General features: G+C 48.3%; 1 protein-coding gene across 1 annotated transcript in view; it reads left to right on the forward strand.

The window, feature by feature from the left end:
- The window catches only part of LOC147098099 (scavenger receptor cysteine-rich domain-containing protein DMBT1-like), a 111,793-nt gene that overhangs the window by 34,641 nt on the left and 57,693 nt on the right, over window positions 1–19,459 (forward strand). Inside the window, exons 15-16 of the mRNA XM_085970821.1 lie at window positions 2,468–2,599; window positions 3,431–3,547. Coding sequence (XP_085826947.1) covers window positions 2,468–2,599; window positions 3,431–3,547 — 249 coding nt within the window. The remainder of the gene's footprint in view (window positions 1–2,467; window positions 2,600–3,430; window positions 3,548–19,459) is intronic.

The raw sequence follows: 19,459 nt of genomic DNA on the forward strand, positions 1-19,459 counted from the left end.
ACATTGATTTTAGTTGCAAAATATTGTAGAAACAATTTGGGTTGGAAACAAAATCATGTCAATTTCCCCCAATGGAATAATGGATTTTTTGTATTCCTGGATTTGTTGGCAAGGCCGGCATTTATTGCACACTCCTAATTGTGCGTCAGAAGGTGGAGGTGAGACGCCTTCTTGAACCACTTGATTCCCTGTGTTGAGGGTACTCCCTAAGTGATGTTACAGAGAGAGTTACAGGATTTTGACCCAACGACGATGAAGCAATGTCGATATATTCCCATGTCGGTGGTGGAGGGAGTGAATGTTTAAGATGGTGGATTGGTGCCAAACATGCGGGCTGCATTATCCTCGATGGTGTCGATCTTCTTCAATGTTGCAGGAGCTGCACTTATCCAGGCAATTGGAGAGTATTCCATCACACTCCCGACTTGTGCCTTGTAGATGCTGGAAAGGCTTTCGGGAGTCAGGAAATGAGACAATCGCCACATAAGTACCAGCCTCTGATCTGCTCTTCTAGCCATAGTATTTATGTGACTGGTCAATGGTGACACCTTCCATTACTTTGCTGATGATTGAGAAAAGAATGATGGGGCGGTAATTGGATGGAATGGATTTGCCCTGCGATTTGTGAACAGTTGATACCTGGGCAGTTTTCCACATTGCCAGTGTTGTAGCTGTACTGGGACATCTTGGCTAGAGGTGCGGCTGCTTCTGGAGCACAGGTCTTCAGCCGGGATGTTCATCGAGCCCATAGCCTTTGCTGTACCCAGTGAGCTCAGCCGTTTATTGATATCACGTGGAGTGAATTGAATTGGCTGAAGAATTGCTTCTCTGATGGTGGGGACTGAGGAGGAGGCCGATATGGATCCTCCACTCGGCACTTCTGGCTGAAGATCTTTGCAAATGCTTCAGCCTTGTATTTTGTACTCACGTGCTAGGCTCCACCATCATTGGGGATGGGGATACTGATGGAGCCTCTTCCTCCTGTTAGTTGTTTAATTATCCATCACCATTCACTACTGGATGTGGCAGGCCGGCAGAGCTTTGATCTGAACCGTTGATTCTATAAATTCTATACCCTTGCTGCCCTCAGTGCTTCTTCCAAGTAGTGTTCAACATGGGGGAGTACTGATTCAGCAGCTGAGGGAGGGTGGCAGGTGGTAATCATCAGCAGGTTTCATTGCCCCTGCTGGGCCTGAAGACATAACACTTCATGGTTCTGGGGTCAATGTTCAGCACTCCCATTGCCACTCCCTCCCGACTGTATAGCACTGTACCGCCACGTCTGGTGGTTCTGTCCTGCCAGTGGGGCAGCACATACCCAGGGATGGTGATCGAGGACTTACCTAAAGGCTTTAAGGTATGATTCTGTGAATATCACAATGTCAGGCTGTTGCTTGCTAGTCTGTGGGAGAGCTCTCCCAATGTTGGCACAAGTCCCCAGATGGTAGTGTGCAGGACTTTGCAGCGTTGACTGGGCTGTGTGTGCCGCTGTCGTTTCCAAGGGGGATCATGATCAAGAAACCCCGCTCACTCTCTCTGAACTAACCGATTACGTTATACACTATTTTCTCTGCTCTTATACCTGAGATATTACCTGTACTAATGGACTGTACATTATTGTGTCCGACTGCTGGGAGGGCCGGCATTTATGATCCATCCCTAGTTACCCTGATAAGGTAGTGGTGGGCCTTCCTCTGAACCACTGCAGTCCGTGTAGTGAATGATCTCCCACAATGGTGCCAGTTACCAAATTCCAAGATATTGTCACAGGGACGATGAAGGTATTATATTGCCTGCTCCGATGTGCTAATACATCTCTCCAAATCAATCCACTTTTTGTGTTTTACAATTTCTGGTTTCATTGAATCCCTCAATCAGATCGAATATTACACCAGTGACATTTTGGGTGACAATGATTCGGGATCACAACATCCTGAAGGGAACGCCTCCAGTATTCAGGGTGGGTATATTTTCACTCCCCACGATCTCTTTTTTAGACTTCAAGCTCTCTACCAACAAAAACCAGCAACTAAAATCTTCAGAACTTACTCGCCGAAAAATGCCACTGCCAAGGATCTGTAGTACTGGAAAATGATTTTAGTTACAAAATATTGTGGAAATACTTTTCATTTGAAATAAAATCATATCGATTTCACACAATGATATAATGGAAGGAAACATTCAGTTCATTGTGTTTCCTCACCCGCCTCTGTGGGCCGTGAAATGTGAAATGTGTGTGCAGATTGGTTGGGTGATTCAGTGGGATATTTGTGACTTTAAAACGGAGACTGAAGTACCTCGAAACGACCCGATCCAATCATAACCCAGGATAACGCCACTTCACCCGAAGACCAAATTGGTCCACTCACCCACCATGCAGGGCCCGGGTAGATTGAGTTATAATATTATCATTCTGAGCACTCAGTGCTGGCATTTGGTTTCAGTGGCAATCTCTATTTCCTCCCAGGTCCGGTTCCGGGAGATTATGACGATGTTGAGACTGGAGTCACTGACACTCAGGGCGGTCACTTTCTGCTGGACGGTGGTCCTGATGATCTCCTCACACTCAGAAATGCCGGCGGTGAACGCTCCACTGTCTGTGAGTTACATCTCTGACATTCCCGCAGTCACCAGCCCTCTGTGCAGGAATGGACTGGCGCTGTTTTAAATTCGCTTTCAATCGGCGGTGACACAGAGCGATGGTTGATTTAAGTTCATGTTGTGATTACAGGGAATGAATTGTTCTAGAAACATAGAAGATAGGAGCAGGAGTAGGCCAGTCGGCCCCACGAGCCTGTTCCGCCATTCAACGAGACCATGGCTGATCATCCAAATTCAGTATCCTGACCCTGCTTTCTCCCCATATCCCTTGATCCCTTCAGTCTTAAGAAATATATCTAACTCCTTCTTGAATATATTTAATGAAGTGGCCTCAAATGCCTTATGTGATAAAACATTCCACAGGTTCACTACTCTCTGGGTGAAGAAATTCCTCCTCATCTCAGTCCTAAATGGCTTACCCCTTATCCATAGACTGTGACCCCTGGTTCTGGACTCCCCGCCATCAGGAACATCCTTCCTGCATCTAGTCTGTCTAGCCCTGTTAGAATTTTATAAGCTTCAATGAGAAAGGAGACGTTCTAGAAAAGAGATCCTGATGCTGTTCAGTGTGGATTATCTTCCTTGTTAATACTCGCACCAGGAATCATTCCAGTGCTCAAACTGAACCGCCCGATTCTCGGATATTAGATGCACCTCGTCTGCTGTCACCCAGCGGTAAAACACAGCACGGGGGTGTGGGTAGAAAACAATTCTCTTCCACTCACAGACCAGCAAAATCCAGCCCCTTCACCAAATTGACAGATATATGTGACCCACACTGATGCGAGTTTTACCGCCATCATTAACCCATAATCTGTCTCTCCCACAGTGTACAGCTCTCAGACCCGCACTGATCCCGGTTTACCGGTTCCTTCTACTCCTGGTAACAATGACCATGTTCACCGTGACACGTTGACAACCCCGGACATTCCGCCACCGATGGGCAGTAACTGTGTGGCTCAAAATGTTACAACTACGTCAAGCTGGTAAGAGCAATGTTTTTTTTATCTGTTGCATTGTTTGTGCCCCAGTGCTGGGGGAGTGTCCAGTCCCGGGTGGGTTCTACTGTGTGACAATGGGCAGTGTGTTCAACCGTTAGTGATACTGAAACTAGCAGAGAGAACATGCTGTGTATTTACTGTTGAAATAAATACCCCATTATACTGGCTGTAATTAATTCAATTCTGCGATTGTGGGGAGCGTGTTTAACGGCAAATGATACTGAAACTGTCAGAGAGAAGATGTTGTTTATTTATTTAAATAAAAGGCAAATTGAAGTGACATATCAGGGAGAATATTCTGAGTAGTGAAAAATACTTCATTTGATTGTATGGTCTGTTTGTGAATTGTTTAATCCTCTCTCTCTCTCAAGGTGTTTGTTTTTTCCTTCAGGTGAAAGTCAGCGGAAAATCCCGGATGCGATGTCCCGGGGCATGTCACAGAGAGGTGGGAAATATTCTGTGTGAAATCTGAATGTCCATTAATTTTTACAACGGTGTGAACATGCTGAATGTGCTTCTCTTCACGATATAAACAGCACTTTGTTAATCAATCGCCATGTTAATTTCTTTTGAAATACATAGATTTAACTTTTCTCGATATTTTGGCTGCGTTCTGCTTAACTAAATGTTATAAAACAGAAAGAATGTATTTCGGACCGTTGCTTTGTGTACACTAATAGTGCAAGTTACAGCTCTGCGTGTATTAAAACTTTGTAACCGAGTTTAAGAACCTGTATTTATTAATGAAGGGTTTATATGAACTTCATTTTGTAACCGCTTCATTTTTTCTTACTCCATTTAAGATGGTTCAGAACCCGCAGGGGGTCAATTGAATGGTCTGTCTGTTTTATCTCCCTTTATTGTAACTGTTCCCTGCACTGCCATATAGTCGACGTACAGAGACTGCTGCAGTCACATAATGGAAGTGGTGATGTACATATTAAATATTATGTTTGAAATGTGTGCCATTGTCGATGTTCATGTTTGTATTATGTCCCATTAATAAACACAGACCAATTTCTAGTTACAGCACAACGATGGTTTACTGCACTACACCTGTCCCTGGGGAGTCGGCGTTTGGCGGGAGACCAGGAAAATCTAATCAGAGTCTCACGGCCACTGTTTTAGGACTTTAATTCTAAAAGCTAAATATTACAGTTAGACGCAGTGAGCAATGGTCATTCAATGAGCCAAACCACTGTACCGTGGTGTCCGCGATGCTTATTCCATCAGTTTGACCACTGCAATGGCAAGCATCCACCAGCAGAGGGCGCACATTATTATAAATAAAAACAGAAAATGCTGGAACCACTCAGCAGGTCAGGCAGCATCTGTGGAAAGAGAAATAGTTAACGTTTCATGTCAGTAATATCTTCAGAAATTTAAAATGTTAGAGATTAACTGCTTATAGCAAATAAAGAGCTCGGTAAAAGGGCGCATGAAAAGGATGAAAAGGCAGCAGATCTGTGTCAGTAGGGAGGGCAGGAGTGATTCAGTGAATCCTCGCTTCTCTCACTCTGATCTATGTCCCTATGAACTTGCAGCAGTCCATTCTCTCAGGTCCAAACCTGACATTATCATTAAATCTGCTGATAAGGGAGTCGCTTATGTTCTGTGATGAAAATACCTCTACCTTGTGTAGCCTAAACACAAACACTCTGAAATCTGCTCCTCCCTCCCCGGACCAGGACACTAACACCAAACATCAAGCCATCCTTTCCCAGACTGTCACTGACCTCATCTCCTCCGGAGACCTTCACCCCACGGCCTCCAATATAATAGTCCACTAACCTCACACAGCCCCTTCCACCTGCTTTCAAACATCCACAAACAGGACCACGCTGGTAGACCAATCATGTCAACCTGACCCTTCCCCACGTAGGTTATTTCTTCCTATCTCAACTGTAACCAAAAGCGGTTCGCAAGCACTCCTGGGATCACATGAGCCGGCCCAACCAATAAAAGAAGGGAATCCCCATTCATAATAATGGGAGTTTCTTACGTACTGAATTCCTATGAGTACGAATGGGGATCACTTAAAAATACACGAACACATAAAATAAATAAAACATTTATATATTTAATATTAATTAAAATGCCATTGAATTAACTATTTTAAAATCAAATTTAATTTTTTTTGAAACAGGTTATCGTTTTAACGGGGCTACAAATACACTTACCTTAATGGACCGGGTTGTTAATGTATTAATGAGTGATAAAATTATATTTTGCTATTTTTTAAAACTCTTATGCTGGTAAAAGCAGGCCTTACACCTGCTTTTGCCAGGCTTAAGAATTTCACAGGCATTCAGCGAGCGTAATTTCGGACAAATAGCGCAAAACTCCACCCGCACAGGCCCATCTCCCTGGAATGCAGAGGATCTGTCAAGAAGATTCAGGTGCCTAAAACCAGAACGTGCGCGGCCCCTACGGTCGGTACACACATCATACGCACCCGTACGGGTCACAAAATACGGCCCAAACTCTCTGACATCTCCTCGTCCCTCCCCCGCACCATGACCCCACCACCGAACATCAAGCCATCCTTTCCCAGACTCTCACTGAACTCATCTCAACTATATATGTTCTCCCCTTGTTTAATATCTTCCGATGCCATCCACCTTTTTAACTATTCCAGTTTCTTGGCCATAGTCATCTTCTTTTCACCGTAGACGTCCAATCCTTCAACAACCTCATCCCCACCAGGACATTCATCCCCTACTCCTCCATCGCTCACCAGGTTGTCCCGTCCCTTTACATCTCCAGCTCTCATCATGACGTCCAGTCCCTCTACACCTCCACCCCTCCAGGATGGCCAGCGAGCCCTGCGCTTCTTCCAAGCATGGCGGCCCAACCAATCCAGATCCACAACCATCCTCCTCCATCTAGCCAAACTCGGTCTCACATTGAACAGCTTCTCCTTTGACGCTGCTCACTTCCTCCAAATAAATTTGTCACTGGTGAACCCATATGGGTCCAAGCAATGCCTGTCTTTAAAAGCTATATATGGAACATTCTTTGCTTCAGAACTTGTCAGGTCACATCCCTGACATCTTTTTTCCGGTATGTTGATGTCTGTGCGGCTTCCTGCTCTCGCCCTGAACTGAAACATGTAATCAACTTTGCTTTTCACTTCCACCGTTTCACATGATCCGTCTCCGACTCTTCCCTTCCCTTCTTGACTTCCTGCCTACATTTCTTGGGTTAGGTTACTTAAATTGTCTACTGCAGGGCCACTGAATCCCACAGCTACCCTGATCATACTTCCTCCCAACTGCTTCGAGTAAGGTCTCTATTCCATTCTCCCAGGTTCTTCGTCTGCCTCACATCTGATCCGATGATGCCACCTTGCATTTCGGGACTTTAGAAAGGCCTTCGTTTTTGCTTTCCCAAGGATTCTCCTCCACAGATGTTGACAGGGCCCTCGACTGTGGAGGGAGAGAAAAAACAGGGAAATACAGGCCAGTTAACCTGATATCAGTCGTCGGGAAAATGCTGGAATCCACTGTTAAGGAAGTGGTATCAGGGCACTTATAAAATCATAACATGATTAGCCAGAGTCAGCATGGTTTTATGAAAAGGAAAATCGTGTTTGACAAATTTATTAGAGTTTTTTGAAGATGTAATTAGCAGGGTACATAAAGGGGAACCAGTGGATGTGGTATATTTGGATTTCTAAAAGGCAATCGATAAGGTGCTACATAAAGGGTTATTACAGAAGGTTAGGGCTCATGGGGTTGGGTGTAATATAGTAGTATAGATAGAGGGTGGTTCACGGACAGAAAACAGAGGGTAGTGATGAACAAATCTTTATCAGGTTGGCAGGCTGTAACGAGTAGGGTGCCACAAGGATTAGTGCTGGGGCCTCAGCTATTTACAATCTATATTCATGACCTAGATGAAGGGACCGAGTGTAATTTATCCAAGATTGCTGATGATACAACGTTAGGGGGAGCAGTAAGCTGAGAGGAGAAACAGTCTGCAATGGGATATAGATAGACTAAGTGAGTGGGCAGTAAGGGGGCAGATGGAGTATAATGTAGGGAAATGTGAGGTTAGTCACTTTGGTGCAGCCAGGTGCATGCACATATCGACCTTGCACTTACCTCCTCAGCAATCTCCAGCCAGGCTGCCTTTGTCTGCTGAGGAGGCTTCCTCCGGCCTTCGGGATTCATAGAATCATCGAGTCATATCGGCACAGAAGGAAGCCATTCGTCCCATCGAGTCCGTGCCATCTCCTTTCAGGGAAAACCAGTCAGTCCCATTCCCCCGCTCTATCCCCCTAGCCCAGCAAGTTTGTTTCCTCAAGTGCCGTTCCAGTCTCCCCTTGAAAACTTTGAGTGTGTCCACTTTCACCACTTCCGTCGGCAGCGAGTTCCAGATCATCACCACTCGCTGCGTAAAAAGGTTTTCGTCACGTTTCCCCTCTATCTCTTACCCAAAATCTTAAATCGGTGTCCCCGAGTCCTTGTAACAGCAACTAGTGCGAACAGCATTTCCCCGTCTAATCTTTTACACCTCTATCAAATCACCCCTCAACCTCCATTGCTATAATGAAAACAAATCCAACTTTTCTAATCTGTCCATGTAGCAAAGATCCCCCATCCCCGGAACTATTCTGGTAAATCTCCTCTGCACCATATCAAGGGACTTCACATCCTTTCTAAAACTTGTGGTGACCAGAATAGTGCGCAATACTCCAGTTGTGGCATAACCAGCGCTTTATAAAGATTCAGCATAACTTCTGTACATTTGTAACCAATACCTCTATTTATGAATCCCCATATGCTTTGCTAACCACTCTCTTAATATGTTCTGCCACCTTCAGGGACCTATGTACATTAACTCCGAGGCCCCTCTGACGTTGCACACTCTGTAAATCTTTGCCAATAAGTGTATATTTCATCTCCCTGTCCCTTCTGCATCACCTCACACTTCTCTGTATTAAATTACATCTGCCACTTGTCTGCCCATTCTGCTATACTTTCTATATCCCGTTGCAATCGCTTTCTATCATCCTCAATGTATACCACACCCCCAAGTTTGGTGTCATCGGTAAATTTAGAAATTCTACTTTGTATTCCAATATCCAGGTCATTTATATATATCAAAAAAAGCAATGGGCCCAGCACTGACCCTTGGGGCATACCATTGTCTACCATCCTACAGTGTGTAATATCCACACGATCCTGCTTTATGCAGCCACTGGCTGTTCTATCTGGTTCACATTAACTTTCACCTTTGATCAATTTGTGGTCATTTCAGTCATAGAGATATTCAGCACAGAAAGAGGCCCTTCGGCCCACCGTGTCCGCGCCGGCCATCAAGCCCTGTTTGTTCTAATCCCATTTTCCAGCACTTGGTCCGTAGCCTTATAAGCTATGGCGTTTCAATTGCTCATCTAATTGCTTCTTTAATGTTGAGGATTCCTGCCTCTACCGCCCTTTCAGGCAGTTAGTTCCAGATTCCAACCACTCTTCGGGTGAAAAAGTTTTTCCTCAAATCCCCTCTAAACCTCCTGCCACTTATCTTGAAGCTATGCCCCGTGGCTATTGACCCCTCTACTAAGGGGAAAAGTTCATTTCTACCGACCCTATCTATGCCCCTCATAATTTTGTACACCTCAATCAGGTCCCCACTCAGCCTTCTCTGCTCTAAGGAAAACAACCCAAGCCTGTCCAGTTTCTCTTCATAGCCAAAGCCCTCCAGCCCAGGTAGATCCTGGTGAATCTACTCTGCATCCTCTCCAATGCATCCTTCCTGTAGTGTGGCGACCAGAACTGCACACAGTATTCCAGCTGTGGCCTAACTAGCGTTTTCTACAGCTCCATCATAACCTCCATGCTCTTGTGTTCTATGCCTCGGCAAAGGAAGGCAAGTATCCCATATACCTTTTTAACCAACTTATCTACCTGCCCTGCTGCCTTCAGGGATCTATGTACATGCACACCAAGGTCATTGTGATCCTCTGTCCTTCCTAGGGCCCTACCATTCATTGTGTATTTCCTTGCCTTGTTAATCCTCCCAAAATGCATCACCTCACACTTTTCACTGTTAAAATCCATTTGCCACTGTTCTGCCCAACTAACCAACCCGTCTATATCGTCCAAAGGATTCCTTCCTCGCTGTTTACCACTCCACCAATTTTTGTGCCATCTGCGAACTTACTGATCATACCTCCAACATTCATATCTAAATCATTAATGTACACTACAAACAACAAAGCCAAAAGCTGAAAACGAACTAGAGCTTCCTGGGAGTCCTCAGTGAATCGGAGAGCAGCCTTGGAGTTTGCAGCACTCATGGTCACCTTGGCCCATTCAAGCTGCAACAGTAACAAGAAATGAGAGGCTGAGGCTACATGGAGCCCTTAAAAACAAGTGTAGCAATGACCTCATCAGTGCAGACCAACAGACCCGCTCCCAGTCACTGCAGCAGGCAGCGCGCACCTCGGGACTAATTGGTCCAATTAAATCAAAATGGGACATCGGGAGCGGCTGAAACCGGCAACGGGTCCGAAACCCGTCCACCAGGCAATCCGGCTCCATCCCGCCTCCTCCATTAAAATCGAGGCCAGCTGCAAATTTGACCCCGAACTCCATCAAAGTTCTGTTTTTGCTCCCAGCCTGATGTATAATTACCCTGATAATTTATCTTCCTTAAAGTTAACTTAATGACAATGTGATTCTGTCTCAGGGTAAGTGCGGGCTCTCCAAATGTGTCACTCGCTAACTGGTGGCCATGGCAACACGGATCTACTGGTCGTTATCGTCAGTCTGATATTGAGGCAGATTCCTATTGCTTTTTGGGAACAGTTTCGTTTTGTGGAGTCCATTCCAATGTGTAATATCCACACGGTCCTGCTTTATGCAGCCACTGGCTGTTCTGTCTGGTTCACAGTCACTTTCACCTTTCATCAATTTGTGGTAATTTGTTGCCAAAAGCTGAAAACTAATTATTGCACCAAGCTAATGGCGGCTGTGGTTCTAGGAACAGTGACTGTGCTGAGCTGTTTAAAGAACATTTTCCGGTTCTTTATGTTAACAGATTGGAATATGCTTGGGAACTCGCCCTGGTTTTGTTTTGTCACAAACTCGGTTCGCATTTCAAGGGAGTGGGGAGCTATCGAATTCCTTCATTATATTCTAACCCCGTGTGTCCCATTTATTCTGATTTTGTTCCTCAATGCTTTAACTGTCAGACACATTTTCGTGGCCAAAAGTCTCGTGCCTGTTTCCGAATTTTAGTGCTTGCATGTTGCAGTGACATTACTTTAAAGGCAATTAGATGAATGTTTGGAGAAGTATATCCATCAATATTAGGGTTTGGACTTTACCCATGACACTGTCCTACAAGCTGATCCATTGGATTGCGTCAGAATTTGCATTGAGGAAGAATTAGGTATAAAAACATGATAAAGAGAAAAGGCCTGATGGACTACAGCTTACTTATGGCCTGTAAAGCTCTCTCTAAACAGCTACAGGAGTGACAAATCAAGTGTGAGGATCTGGAACCTGCAAAGTTAGCAGAATGTGAAAAGCAGTCGGTTAAAAACTTGAATGTCTCACTGACTCCCCAGTTAATATGAAACAATAGGTTTGGAGGGGGTGAATGCCCGAGTGCAGCGTGAGTATTCGCAGCTGAACGATGATGTGTCAGAGCTAGATCGTGCATTCAGAATGGTGCTTCAGGACAGAAGTGACGGGAGTGCGGCGAGCTGTAACTCGGAGACAGCGTCCGTTGCCTCTGTGTCCGAGGGCCGATCAGCGGCGGGATCCCTGTATCCCCCGGTAGCTTCCACCAGAGGTAGTTACAGAGGGTAATGCGGTGGGACAGGGCTTGAGATCTGAATCTGACAGTGAGGGTGATGAGCTTCTGATAGAGGCAGTGCTGAGATCAGGACAGTGGCCGGTGCCTCCGGTATCGGGGTTGTTGCGGTTGGGTTTGCAATACCCAGATGCAGATGCGGATAATGTGGAGCCACCAGCAGCTACTGCGGATGCTGCTCCCCGACCTCGGGGAAAGTTTTAAAAGAATTAGCGAAGGATGGAGGGATGTTCGACCCTGACAAGGGATCGATCTTTGATCATGTTAGGCAGGTGGAAGATGTGAGGATCAGGCTGCAATACAGCCGGAGGACCTGATCCAGCTTCTTCCTCGCAGCCTCCCTGTGGGATATGGCTCTCTATTCCCGCTAATCGGCAAGAGGTCGGGAAAACCCCGCATCAGTTGTTGGGAAGTTAAAGTAGACTCTACAGCCGGAGCAATCAGGGTGGCCTTGGTTCCTGGGACTAGGCAGAGTCCCAGTGAAGTCCCGGTTGAGTGTTGTGATGGGTTATGGTGCTGATGGACGCGTGTCCCTGAACTGCCTCAGGCTGCCGATAACTTGTCTCACAGAAAGTCGCGAGTTCGAGGTCTTCAGCCTGCCCGGCGGCAGCGCCTGGACGATTCATGTCACTGGCAAACGCTCTGCTTTTCCCATTTACAAGCAGCTCTGATTCGCCTCTGGAGCAGCCGGAGACAGGCAACGGGGTAGAACAAGCCTAAAATATTCGGGTTTGAGGAGCCCAACCAGCAAAAGCAGGCGGAGCCCCTGAAAGCAGAGGGGCCGATCAGAGCGATAATTGGGGGCCGGATCTGGAATCCACCGCCACACAGCCCCGGGTGGAATAAGGATAGCGGGTGCCAAGAGAGACAGTACCCTTACACGAGGGATACAGTGTCCCTACCCGAGAGAGATAGAAACCCATTCCCGGCAGAGACAGTACCTCTACCCGAGAGACAGCATCCCTATCCGAGGGAGACAGTGCCCCTACCCGAGAGAGAAAGAGCCCTACCCGAAAGAGACAGTACTCCTAACCGAGAGTGGCAGTACCTCTACTGAGAGAGACAGTACCGCTATCTGAGAGAGTCAGTACCCTTGCCCGGCAGAGACAGTACTCCTACCCGAGAGAGACCGTACCCCTACCCGAGGAAGACAGTACCCCTACCCGAGAGAGACAGTACAACTACCCGAGAGAGACAGTACCCCTACCCGAGAGAGACAGTAAACCTACCCGAGAGAGACAGCACCCCTACCCGAAGCGACAGTGCTGCTCCCCGAGGGAGACAATACCTCTACTCGAGAGAGACAGTTCCCCCACCCGAGAGAGATAGTGCCCATAACCAAGAGAGACTACACCGCTACACGAGAGAAACCTTACCACTACCCAAGAGAGACTGTACCCCTACCCGAGAGAGACAATACGCCTAGCTGAGAGAGAGAGAGTACCACTACAAAAGAGAGACAGCACACTTACCAGAATGAGACAGTACCCTTACCCGAGAGGGAGAGTACCCCTACTCGAAAGAGACATTAGCTCATCCCAAGGTTGACAGTAACACTATCCGAAAAAGACAGTACCATTACTCGAGAGTGACAGTGCCCCTATCCGAGAGAGACAGTACCACTAACGGAGAGAGACAATACTTCTACCCGAGAGAGACACTAATCCTACCCGAGAGAGACAATAAACCCAACTGAGAGAGACAGTACCACTACCCGAGAGAGACAGTACCCCTACCCGAGAGAGACAATACCTCTACCCGAGAGAGACAATACGCCCAACTGAGAGAGACAGTACCACTACCCGAGAGAGACAGTAATCCTACTCGAGAGCGACAGCTCCTCTACCGAGAGAGACAGTGCCCCTAAACGAGAGAGACTACCCCTAGCGGAGAGAGGCAGTAATTCTACCGAGAGAAACAGGTACCCTACCCGAGAGAACCGGTACCCCTACCCGAGAGAGACAGAGCCCTACCCGAGAGAGACAGTAATCCTACCCGAGAGCGACAGCTCCTCTACCGAGAGAGACAGTAACCCTTCCCGAGAGCGACAGCTCCTCTACCGAGAGAGACAGTAACCCTTCCCGAGAGCGACAGCTCCTCTACCGAGAGAGACAGTAACCCTTCCCGAGAGTGACAGTCCCCCTAGCCGAGAGAGAGGGAGCGCTACCCGAGAGCGACAGTACTCCTAACCGAGAGAGACAGTACCTGTACAGTAAGAGACAGTACCCCTATCCGAGAGAGTCAGTGTCCTTACCCGGCAGAGACAGTAAACCTACCCGAGAGCAGCAGTACCCCTACCCGAGAGTGACAGTACCCCTACCCGAGAGAGACAGTGCCCCTACCCGAGAGAGACAGTAAACCTACCCGAGAGAAACAGTACCCCTACCCGAGAGATACAGTAACTCTACCCGAAGAGTCAGTGCCCCTACCCGAGGGAGACACTACCCCTACTCGAGAGAACAGTACACACACCCGAGAGAGACAGCGTCCCTATCCAAGACAGACTACACCTCTACACGAGAGATACTTTACCCCTACCTGAGAGAGACTGTACCCCTACCCGAGAGAGACAGTAGCCCAACCCGAGGGTGACAGTAACACTATCTGAAAGACACAGTACCATTACTCGAGAGAGACAGTACCCCTACCCGGGAGAGAAAGTGCCTCTAACCGAAAAGTCAGTGCAACTACCCGAGGGAGACAGTACCCCTACTCGAGAGTGACAGTTCCCCCACCCGAGAGAGACAGTGCCTCTATCCAAGAGAGACTACACCACTACACGAGAGACACTTTACCCCTGCCCGAGAGAGACTGTACCCCTACCCGAGAGAGACAATATGCCTAGCCGAGAGAGATATTACCACTAAGCAAGAAAGACAGCACATCCAACAGAGTGTGCCAGTACCCCTACACGAGAGAGTCAGTACACCTATGCGAGAGAGAAAGTAGCCCAACCCGAGGGTGACAGTACCACTATCCAAAAGTGCCTGTACCATTACTCGAGAGAGACAATGCCGCTACCCGAGAAAAACAGTGCCCCTATCCGAGAGAGAGAGCACCACTAACCGAGAGAGACAATACCTCTACCCGAGAGAGACAATACACACAACCGAGAGAGACAGTACCACTTCTCGTGTGTGACAGTACATCTACTCGAGAGAGACATTCCCCCACCCGAGAGGGACAGTACCACTAACCGAGAGGGACATTACCTCTACCCGATAGAGACACTAACCCTACCCGAGAGTGACAATACCCCAACCGAGAGAGACAGTGCCCCTACCCGAGAGGGACAGTACCTCTACCGAGAGGCACAGTACCCCTACCCGAGAGAGAGTACCCATACCCGAAAGTGACAGTAACTCTACCGAGAGAGACAGTACCACTACCCGAGAGTGACAGTACCCCTACCCGAGAGAGACAGAGCCCTACCCAAGAGAGTCAGTACTTCTAACCAAGAGAGACAGTACCTCTATAGAGAGAGACAGTACACCTACACGGGTGAGACAGTAGACCTACCCGAGAGAGACAGTAACACTACCCGAGAGAGATAGTACCTCTACCCAAAGAGTCAGTGCCCCAACCCAAGGGAGACAGTACCCCTACACGAGAGTGACAGTACCACCACCCGAGAGAGACAGTGCCCCTATCCAAGAGAGACTACACATCTACACGAGAGCGACCTTTCCCCTCCCTGAGAGAGACTGTACCCCTACCCGAGAGAGACAATATGCCTAGCCGAGAGAGAGATTACCACTAAACAAGAGAGACAGCACACCTAACAGAGTGAGACAGTACCCCTACCCGAGAGTGACAGTACCGCTACACGAGAGAGACTGTAGCCCAACCCGAGGGTGACAGTAACACTATCCAAAAGTGCCAGTACCATTATTCGAGAGAGACATTGCCCCTACCCGAGAAAAACAGTGCCCCTATCCGAGAGAGACAGTACCACTAAACGAGAGAGACAATACCTCTACCCGAGAGGGACACTAATCCTACCCGAGAGAGACATTACCCCCAACCGAGAGAGACAGTACCACTACCCAAGAGAGACAGTAACCCTACCCGAGAGAGGCATGGGGGGAGTACAGCGAAGATTCACCTGGCTGATACCTGGGATAGCAGGAATGACGTATGAGAAGAGATTGGGTCGATTGAGCTTGTACTCGCTGGAGTTTAGAAGAATGAGAGGGGATCTCATTGAAACTTATGAAATTCTGACAGGTCTGTACAGACTAGATGCAGGAAGGATGTACCCGATGGTCGGGGAGTCCAGAACCAGAGGTCAGAGTCTAAGGATAAGGGGTAGGCCATTTAGTACAGAAATTAGGAGGAATTTCTTCACCCAGAGCGTGGTGAACCTGTGGAATTCTCTACCACAGAAGGCAGTAGAGGCCAATTCATTAAACATATTCAAGAAGGAGTTTGATATATTTCTTAAGACTAAAGGGATCAAGGGATATGGGGAGCTAGCATGGACCGGGTACTGAATTTTGATGATCAGCCATGATCACATGGAATGGCGGACCAGGCTCGGGGGCCGAATGGCCTACACCTGCTCCTATCTTCTATGTTTCTATGTTAAGTACCCCTATGCGAGAGAGATACAGTAACCTACTGGAGAGGGTAAGTAACCATACCATTGTGAAACAGTACCCCTACCAGAGTGTGAGAGTGTCCGTACCCGAGAGAGACAGTACCCCAACTAGAGAGAGACAGTACCTCTACTGGAGAGAGACAATTCCCCTACCCGACAGAGACAGTGCCACAAACCTAGAGAGACAATACACCTAGCCAAGAGAGAGAGTACTCTTACACCAGAGAGACAGTGCCCCTACCCGAGAGAGACAGAGCACTTCTCGAGAGGACAGTACCCCTACCCAAGAGAGACAGTGTCCTGGCCGAGTGAGACAGTACCCCTACAAGAAAGAGAGTTTCCAACCCGAGAGAGACAGTACTCATACCCAAGAGAGACAGAAACCCACACCGGACACAGACTGTGCCCCTACCCGGGAGAAACAGAATCTCTACCCAAGAGACACAGTGCCTCGACCCGAGAGAGTCAGTACAACTACCCGAGAAAAACAGTACTCCTAACCGACAGAGACAGTGCCCCTACCCGAGAGTAATCCTAGCCGAGTGTGACAGTACCCCTACTGGAGAGGGGCGCTAACCATAATGGAGAGAGACAGTACCACTACAGGAGAGAGACAGTCACCCAAGACGAGAGTGACAGTACCCCACCCCGAGAGTGACAATATCCCTAGCTGAGAGAGACAGTACCACTACCCGAGGGAGACACTGCCACTACCCGAGAGAGACAAATTCCCTATCTGAGAGAGAAAGTACCCTTACCCGAGAGGGACAGTGCCCCTATCCAAGAGAGACAGTGCCGTACCCAAAAGAGACAATACCCCTACTCCAGAGAGACATTGCCCCTACCCGAGAGAGTCAGTGCCTCTACAAGAGAGAGAGAGTGCCCCTACCAAAGTGAGAAAGTACCCCTACCCGAGATAGACAGTACCCCTACCCGAAGAGTCAGTACCCCTACCCAAGAGAGTTAGTACCCCGACCTGAGAGAGACAGTAGCCCAACCCGAGGGTGACAAGTACCACTATCCGAAAGAGCCAGTACCATTACTCGAGAGAGACCATGCCCCTACCCGAGAAAAACAGTGCCCCTATCCGAGAGAGACAGTACCACTAACCGAGAGAGACAATACCTCTACCCGAGAGTGACACTAATCCTACCCGAGAGAGACAATACACACAACCGAGAGAGACAGTACCCCTACCCGAGAGAGACAATGCCCCTAACCGAGAGGGACAGTACCACTAACTGAGAGAGACTTTACCTCTACCCGATAGAGATACAAACCCTAATCGAGAGCGACAATACCCCCAACCGAGAGAGAAAGTGCCCCTACCCGAAAGAAACAGTACCTCTACCGAGAGGGACAGTACCCCTAGCCAAGAGCGAGTACCCCTACCCGAGAGTGACAGTACCTCTACCGAGAGAGACAATACCCCTACCCGAGAGCGTCAGTACCACTACCCGAGAGAGACAGAGCCCTACCCGAGAGAGACAGTACTCCAAACCGAGAGAGACAGTACCTCTACAGAGAGAGACAGTACCCCTACTCGGGTGAGACAGTAAACCTACCCGAGAGAGACAGCAATCCTACCCGAGAGTGACAGTACCTCTACCAGAAGAGTCAGTGCCCCTACCCGAGGGAGACAATACCCCTACTCGAGAGTGACAGTACCCCCACCCGAGAGAGACAGTGCCCCTATCCAAGAGAGACTACACCTCTACACGAGAGAGACTTTTCCCCTACCCGAGAGAGACTGAACCCCTACCCGAGAGAGTCATTATGCATAGCCAAGAGAATGATTTCCCCAAACAAGTGGGACAGCACACCTAACAGAGTGAGACATTACCCCTACCCGAAATTGACAGTACCCCTACCCAAGAGAGACAGTAGCCCAACCCGAGGGTGACAGTAACACTATCCGAAAGTGCCAGTACCATTAATCGAGAGAGACAGTGCCCCTACCCGAGAAAAACAGTGCCCCTATCCGAGAGAGACAGTACCACTAACCGAGAGAGACAATACCTCTACCCGAGAGGGACACTAATCCTACCCAAGAGAGACAATACCCCCAACCGAGAGAGACAGTACCCCTACCCGAGAGATGCATGGGGGGAGTTCACCGAAGAATCACCTGGCTGATAATTGGGATGGCAGGAATAACGTATGAGGAGAGATTGGGTCGATTGGGCTTCTACTCGCTGGAGTTTAGAAGAATGAGAGGGGATCTCGTTGAAACTTATGAAATTCTGACAGGACTGTACAGACTAGATGCAGGAAGGATGTACCCGATGGTCGGGGAGTCCAGAACCAGGGGTCACAGTCTAAGGATAAGGGGTAGGCCATTTAGTACAGAAATGAGGAGGAATTTCTTCACCCAGAGAGTGGTGAACCTGTGGAATGCTCTACCACAGAAGGCAGCCGAGGCCAATTCATTAAATATATTCAAGAAGAAGTTCGATATATTTCTTAAGGCTAAAGGGATCAAGGGGTATGGGGAGAAAGCAGGGACCGGGTACTGAATTTGGATGATCAGCCATGATCGCATTGAATGGCGGAGCATGCTCGAAGGGCCGAATGGCCTACTCCTGCTCCAATCTTCTATGTTTCTATGTTAAGTGCCCCTACCCGAGAGAGAGACAGTAACCTACCGGAGAGGGCCAGTAACAATACCGGTGTGAGAGCATACCCCTACCAGAGTGAGACAGTGTCCGTACCAGTGAGTAACAATGCCACAACCCGAGAGAGACAATACCCCTCGCCAAGAGAGAGAGTACTCTTACACGAGAGAGACAGTGCCCCTACCCGAGAGAGACTGAGCCCTTCTAGAGAGGGACAGTACCCCTACCCAAGAGAGACAGTGTCCTGCCCGAGAGAGACAGTACCCCTACCAGAGAGAGAGAGTCCCCTACCCGAGAGAGACAGTACCCATATCCGAGCGAGACAGAAACCCACATCGGACACAGACTGTGCCCCTACACGAGAGAAACAGAATCTCTACCCGAGAGATATAGTGGCTCGACCCGAGAGAGTAAGTCCGACTACCCGAGAATAACAGTACCCTAACCGACAGAGACAGTGCCCCTTCACAAGAGAGACAGTAATCCTACCCAAGAGTGACAGTACCACTACTGCAGAGAGACACTAACCATAATGCAGAGAGACAGTACCCCTACAGGAGAGGGACAGTCACCCTAGCCAAGAGTGACATTATCCCACCCCGAGAGTGACAATATCCCTAGCTGAGAGAGACAGTACCCCTACCCGAGTGTGACAGTGCCGCTACCCGAGAGAGACAATTACCCTAGCTGAGAGAGAAAGTACCCTTAACCGAGAGGTACAGTGCCCCTATCCAAAAGAGACAGTGCCCTACCCGAGAGAGACAATACCCCTATCCCAGGGAGACAGCGCCACTACCCGTGAGAGTCAGTGCCCC

This window comes from Somniosus microcephalus, chromosome 30, assembly GCF_052327205.1.
Source record: "Somniosus microcephalus isolate GS21.2 chromosome 30, FLI_Smic_1.0, whole genome shotgun sequence".
Classification (NCBI taxonomy): Eukaryota; Metazoa; Chordata; class Chondrichthyes; order Squaliformes; family Somniosidae; genus Somniosus; species Somniosus microcephalus.